The sequence below is a fragment of the Oncorhynchus kisutch genome, unplaced genomic scaffold (genome assembly GCF_002021735.2).
Source record: "Oncorhynchus kisutch isolate 150728-3 unplaced genomic scaffold, Okis_V2 scaffold2241, whole genome shotgun sequence".
Classification (NCBI taxonomy): domain Eukaryota; kingdom Metazoa; phylum Chordata; class Actinopteri; order Salmoniformes; family Salmonidae; genus Oncorhynchus; species Oncorhynchus kisutch.
The window spans coordinates 257,501-265,000 of record NW_022264186.1 but is presented as its reverse complement, the minus strand read 5'-3'; the positions used below and the strand labels follow the sequence as shown (position 1 = coordinate 265,000).

The 7,500-nt window shown below is 41.6% G+C and overlaps 1 protein-coding gene across 1 annotated transcript in view; it reads left to right on the top strand.

The window, feature by feature from the left end:
• The window catches only part of LOC109879947 (dystrophin), a 237,438-nt gene that overhangs the window by 37,197 nt on the left and 192,741 nt on the right, over positions 1-7,500 (top strand). Inside the window, 2 exon segments of the mRNA XM_031819531.1 lie at positions 3,250-3,431; positions 7,452-7,500. The exon segment at positions 7,452-7,500 is cut by the window's right edge and continues 102 nt beyond it. Coding sequence (XP_031675391.1) covers positions 3,250-3,431; positions 7,452-7,500 — 231 coding nt within the window.

Sequence of the window (7,500 nt, the reverse complement as noted above, 5' to 3'; positions counted from 1 at the left end):
AGGGGATATATACCATATAACACACGAGGTAGGGACACCCCGAGGGGATATACACCATATAACACACGAGGTAGGGACACCCCCGAGGGGATATATACCATATAACACACGAGGTAGGGACACCCCCGAGGGGATATATACCATATAACACACGAGGTAGGGACACCCCCGAGGGGATATACACCATATAACACACGAGGTAGGGACACTCCCGAGGGGATATACACCATATAACACACGAGGTACTGTAGGGTTTCAAGTTCAAAACTTTCAAACCTTCTTTGTGCATTATTGTCATTCTTATCATACTTTATCATTCTTTATCATGCTTTATCATACTTTATCATTCTTATCATACTTTATCATTCTTATCATACTTTATCATACTTTATCATTCTTTACCATACCTTATCATTCGTATCATACTTTATCATTCTTATCATACTTTATCATTCTTTACCATACCTTATCATTCTTATCATACTTTATCATACCTATCATACTTATCACACTTTATCATACATTATCATTCTTATCATACTTTATCATTCTTTATCATTCTTTGTTACATTGTGTGTTTTTAAGAGCGATGAACACTAGGGACACCATAGAGGGGACGTAGCTACAGGGCCTTCAGAAAGTATTCAGACCCCTTGACTTATTCCACATTTTGTTGTGTTTCAGCCTGAATTCAAAATGGATTAAATCAAATAACAAATCTCAATGACAAAGTGAATGTTTTTTAAATTTCCAAATAGATTTGAGTCTTAACTGTAACTCAGCCACTCAGGAACATTCACTGTGTTCCTGGTCAGCAGCTCCAGTGTAGATGTGGACTTGTGTTTTAGGTTATAGTCCTGCTGAAAGGTGAATTCATCTCCCAGTGTCTGGTGGAACTCAGACTGAACCAGGTTTTTCTCTGAGGATTTTGGCTGTGCTTTAGCTCCATTCTGTTTCTTTTTTATCCTGAAAAACTCCCCAGTTGTTAATGATGACAAGCATACCCATAACATGATGCAGCCACCACTATGCCTGAAAATATGGAGAGTGGTACTCAGTAATGTGTTGTATTGGATTTGCCCCAAACATAACACGTTTTATTCAGGACAAAAAGTGAATTGTTTTGCAATTCTTTTGCAGTATTAATTCAGTGCTTTGTTGCAAACAGGATACATGTTTTGTAGACATTATTATTTTGTACAGGCTTCTTTTTTCCCCCTCAGTCAATTAGGTTAGTATTGTGGAGTAACTATCCCTGAGCGGTTTCCTTCCTCTCCGGCAACTGAGTTAGGAATGACTCCTGTATCTTTGTAGTGACTGGGTGTATTGATACACCATCCATAGTGTAATTAATGACTTCACCATCCTCAAAGAGATATTCAATGTCTGCTTTTTTATGTTTACCCATCTACCAATAGGTGCCCTTCTTTGTGAGGCCTTGGAAAACCTCCCTGGTATTTGTGGTTGAATCAATGTTTGAAATTCACTGCTGGACTGAGGGACCTTACAGATAATTGTATGTGTGGAGTACAGAGATGAGGGAGTCAGTCAAACATCATGTTAAACACTGTTATTGCACACGGAGTTCATGAAACTTATTATGTGACTTGTTCAGCACATTTTTTACTTCTGAACTTATTTCAGCTTGCCATAACAAAGGGGTTGAATACTGGTTGACTCAAGGCATTTCAGCTTTTCATTTTTAATTCATTTGGTTAAAAGAAAATCGAAAAACATAATTCCACTTTGACATTATGGGGTATTGTGTGTAAGCCAGTGACAAAACATCTCAGTTGAATCAATTATAACTTCAGGCTGTAAAACAACTAAATGTGTAAAAAGTACAAGGGTAGTTTTGTGTATAATAATGAATAACAACACAATGGAAGAAGAAAGGAAAGATGAAGGGAATATCTGTTCAGGTGGAAAACCTGACTGGGTTTCCCCCTGTGTGTTCATTATATACTATAACCTGACTCTGGGTGTTCATTATATACTATAACCTGACTGGGTTTCCTCCCTGTGTGTTCATTATATACTATAACCTGACTCTGGGTTTCTCCCCTGTGTGTTCATTATATACTATAACCTGACTCTGGGTGTTCATTATATACTATAACCTGACTCTGGGTGTTCATTATATACTATAACCTGACTCTGGGTTTCTCCCCTGTGTGTTCATTATATACTATAACCTGACTCTGGGTGTTCATTATATACTATAACCTGACTCTGGGTTTCTCCCCTGTGTGTTCATTACATACTATAACCTGACTTGGGGTTTCCCCTGTGTGTTCATTATATACTATAACCTGACTCTGGGTGTTCATTATATACTATAACCTGACTCTGGGTGTTCATTATATACTATAACCTGACTCTGGGTTTCCCCTGTGTGTTCATTATATACTATAACCTGACTCTGGGTTTCCCCCCTGTGTGTTCATTATATACTATAACCTGACTCAGGGTGTTCATTATATACTATAACCTGACTCTGGATTTCCCCCCTGTGTGTTCATTATATACTATAACCTGACTCTGGGTGTTCATTATATACTATAACCTGACTCTGGGTTTCCCCCCTGTGTGTTCATTATATACTATAACCTGACTCTGGGTTTCCCCCCTGTGTGTTCATTATATACTATAACCTGACTCTGGGTGTTCATTATATACTATAACCTGACTCTGGGTTTCTCCCCTGTGTGTTCATTATATACTATAACCTGACTCTGGGTGTTCATTATATACTATAACCTGACTCTGGGTTTCCCCCCTGTGTGTTCATTATATACTATAACATGTACTGTGCGTGTGTGTATTTGTGTGTGTCCCTACGTGTTTGCGTGTGTGTGTCTGTGTTCCTGTATCTGTGTTTGTGTCTGTGTTCCTGTATCTGTGTGTGTGTCTGTGTGTTCCTGTATCTGTGTGTTCCTGTATCTGTGTGTGTGTCTGTGTGTTCCTGTTTCTGTGTGTGTCTGTGTGTGTGTGTGTTTGTGTCTATATGTATGTCTGTGTGTTTCTGTGTGTCTGTGTGTTCCTGTGTCTATGTGTGTGTGTCCCTGTGTCTGTTGGTGTGTGTCTGTGTGTGTGTGTGTGTGTGTGTCCCTGTGTGTGTGTCCCTGTGTCTGTGTCTGTGTGTGTCCCTGTGTCTGTGTGTGTGTGTGTGTGTGTCCCTGTGTCTGTGTGTGTGTGTGTGTGTGTGTGTCTGTGTGTGTACGTCCCTTCCTGCCTGTGTCCTCTCAGGGCTACATGGTGGAGCTGACGTCCCACCAGGGCAGTGTGGGCAGGGTGCTGCGTGCGGGCAGTGCCCTCCTGGGTGAGGGCCATTTAACGGAGGAGGAGGAGAAAGAGGTCAGGGAGCAGATGAACCTCCTCAACTCCCGCTGGGAACACCTCAGAGTGGCTAGCATGGAGAAACAGAGCAGGTAGGACACACACACATGGATGGATGGATGGATGCACACACACACACACACACACAGACACACACACACACACACAGACACACAGAAACACACAGACATACATATAGACACAAACACACACACACAGACAGATAGACAACCTATGGACCAAACCTACATTAGGGTAATTATCACCTGCTCCCTCTTGGTAATGTCTACTGGTAATCTCTGCTGGTAATGTCTACTGGTAATGTCTACTGGTAATGTATACTGGTAATCTCTGCTGGTAATGTCTACTGGTAATGTCTGCTGGTAATGTCTACTGGTAATGTCTGCTGGTAATGTCTACTGGTAATGTCTACTGGTAATGTCTGCTGGTAATCTCTGCTGGTAATGTCTACTGGTAATGTCTGCTGGTAATGTCTACTGGTAATGTCTACTGGTAATGTCTGCTGGTAATCAGTGAGAACATGTGTTAAGGAATTCATCAACCAGGGAAGCCAATGCATTATTCTGGGGAGGCTCCAGTCACAGAGACCATCACTTCCTAACGCCTGATCCCTCCATATTGACTCCACACATACACTTCCTAACGCCTGATCCCTCCATAATGACTCCACACATACACTTCCTAATGCCTGATCCCTCCATAATGACTCCATACATACACAGGGTTGAGGAGTAACAGATTACATGTATCAGATTATTAAAAACCGGTAACTGTAATCCGTTACGCTACTAACTAAAATATTGTAATCGGATTACAGATACCTTTGTAAAAAACTAGATGATAACTTCTCAGATTACTTTTAAATTCAAAGAGGATGTTTGTGAAACAATTCTTTATGACAGATTTCTGTTTTCTTAGTGACATTCAAATCCACATTGTTTCAGTTTGTTCCAAATCACTATGACGACACACCAAATGCGTTTGATGGATCGCAGGAATAGGTTTTTGTAGGCTACAGTCGAAACTATGTCTTCCAATGGAGTGACTGCTGTTGGCATCCTAAGATGATCCAACTTGAATAAACGCTTGGAGGTCAGGATGACAGTAGTGGTGTAGCTCAACGGGCGATATGGATATCCGTAATAAGTGAGAGAATGCAGAGCACCAAATTCAAAATAAATTCCTATAAAAATCTAACTTTCATTAAATCACACATGTAAGAGACCAAATTAAAGCTACACGTGTTGTGAATCCAGCCAACATGTCAGATTTCAAAAAGGCTTTTCGGCGAAAGCAAACGATGCTATTATCTGAGGATAGCACCTCCATAAACAAAGAGAGAGAAGCATATTTCAACCCTGCAGGCGCAACACAAAACACAGAAATAAACATATAAATCATGCCTTTGACGAACTTCTTCTGTTGGCTCCAATATGTCCCAAAAACATCACAAATGGTCCTTTTGTTCGATTAATTCCGTCGATATGTATCCAAAATGTCCATTTATTTGGCATGTTTGATCCAGAAAAACACCGGTTCCAACTTGCTCAACGTGACTACAAAATATCTCTAAAGTTACCTGTAAACTTTGCCAAAACATTTCAAACTACTTTTGTAATACAACTTTAGGTATTTTTTAAAGTACTTCTTCATTACACGAAGGAAAAACCTCAACCAATTTCTAAAGACTGGTGACATCCAGTGGGAGCGATAGGAACTGCAAGAAGGTCCCTTAGAAATCTGGATTCCCAATGAAAACACATTGAAAAGAGAGTGACCTAAAAAACAAAAAAATCTGAATGGTTTGTTCTCGGGGTTTCGCCTGCTACATAAATTATGTTATACTCACAGACATGATTCAAACAGTTTTAGAAACTTCAGAGTATTTTCTATCCACATATACTACTAATATGCATATCTTATCTTTTGGGGATGAGTAGCAGGCAGTTGAATTTGGGCATGCATTTCATCCAGACGTGAAAATACTGCCCCGTCACCAAAAAGTTAATCCAAAAGTTACTTTACGGATTACAATTTTGTACCGAAAGTAACCTACCCAACCCTGACCATACTGTACACAGACACGCAGGCAGGCACACACAAATCTAATCTAATTTTATTGGTCACATACACATAGCAGATGTTAATGTGAGTGTAGCGAAATGCTTGTGCTTCTAGATCTTACCGCCCTTGCAGTAATATCTAACAAGTAATCTAACAATTTCACAACAACTACCTTTTACACACAACTGTAAAGGAATGAATAAGAATATGTACATATAAATATATGGATGAGCGATGGCCGCGCAGCATAAGCAAGATGCAGTAGATGGTATAGCGTACAGTATATACATATGAGATGAGTAATGTATGAGTAATGTATGAGATGAGTAATGTATGAGATGAGTAATGTATGAGTAATGTATGAGATGTATGAGTAATGTATGAGTAATGTATGAGATGTATGAGATGAGTAATGTATGAGTAATGTATGAGTAATGTATGAGTAATGTATGAGATGTATGAGTAATGTATGAGATGTATGAGATGAGTAATGTATGAGATGTATGAGATGAGTAATGTATGAGTAATGTATGAGATGAGTAATGTATGAGATGAGTAATGTATGAGTAATGTATGAGATGTATGAGATGAGTAATGTATGAGTAATGTATGAGATGTATGAGATGAGTAATGTATGAGTAATGTATGAGATGTATGAGATGTATGAGATGAGTAATGTATGAGATGTAAATGTTATATAAAGTGGCGTTGTTTAAAGTGACTAGTGATGCATTTATTACATCCAATCTTTAATTATTAAAGTGGCTAGAGATTTGAGTCAGTATGTTGGCAGCAGCCACTCAATGTTAGTGATGCTGTTTAACAGTCTGAGGGCCTTGAGATATAGAAGCTGTCTCTCGGTCCCAGCTTTGATGTACCTGTACTGACCTCGCCTTCTGGACGATAGCGGGGTGAACAGGCAGTGGCTCGGGTGGTTGTTGTCCTTGATGATCTTTTTGGCCTTCCTGTGACATCGGGTGGTGTAGGTGTCCTGAAGGGCAGGTAGTTTGCCCCCGGTGATGCGTTGTGCAGACCTCACTACCCTCTGGAGAGCTTTACAGGTGTGGGCGGAGCAGTTGCCGTACCAGGCGGTGATACAGCCCGATAGGATGCTCTCGATTGTGCGACAGGATTCTCTCGATTGTGAACACACACACACACAGACTTGTGCATGCACCCACCCACCCACACACACACACACACACACACACACACACACACACACACACACACACAAGCACACACATACACACACATACATTTGCACGCACCCACACAAGCACACACACATACACATACACGCACATACACACACAAATAAACACAAATTCCCCTGAAATCCAGCATGTCTCTCTGGGTGAGAAATATGTATCTGTGTCCTTGAAGGTAATATGATGTTTTGAATAGACCTGAGCTGCAGCTCTCTGTGAGGTGTCTAACTAGGATCTAGCTGTACTCAACAGCCCCCTGCCCTCTTTGCTCAGTCTCTCCTCCTCACCCTTCTCTCCTCTTCGCCCCTCCTTTCCTCTCCTCTCCTCTCTTCTCCTCTTCTCTACTCTCCTCCTCCCTCCCTTCTCCACTCCTCCCTCTCTTCTTCTCCTCTCCTCTCCTCCCTCCCTCTCTTCTCTTCTCCTCTACTCTGCTCCTCTCCTCCTCCCTCCCTTCTCCTCTCCTCCTCTCCTTCCTTTCTCCTACTCCTCTCTTCCTCTCTTCTCTTCTACTCCTCCATCTCTTATCCTCTCCCCTTCCATCTCCTCTTCTCTCCTCCCCCCCTCTCTTCTCTCATTCTCTCATTCTCTCCTCTCCTTCCCTCTGCTATTCTCCTCTCCTCTCCTCTCCTTTCCTTCCTCTCCTCTCCTCTCCTCTCCTCTCCTCTCCTCTCCTCTCCTCTCCTCTCCTCTCCTCTCCTCTCCTCTCCTCTCCTCTCCTCTCCTCTCCTCTCCTCTCCTCTCCTCTCCTCTCCTCTCCTCTCCTCTCCTCTCCTCTCCTCTCCTCTCCTCTCCTCTCCTCTCCTCTCCTCTCCTCAGACTCCACGAGGTGTTGATGGACCTTCAGCATCAGCAGTTGAAGCAGCTC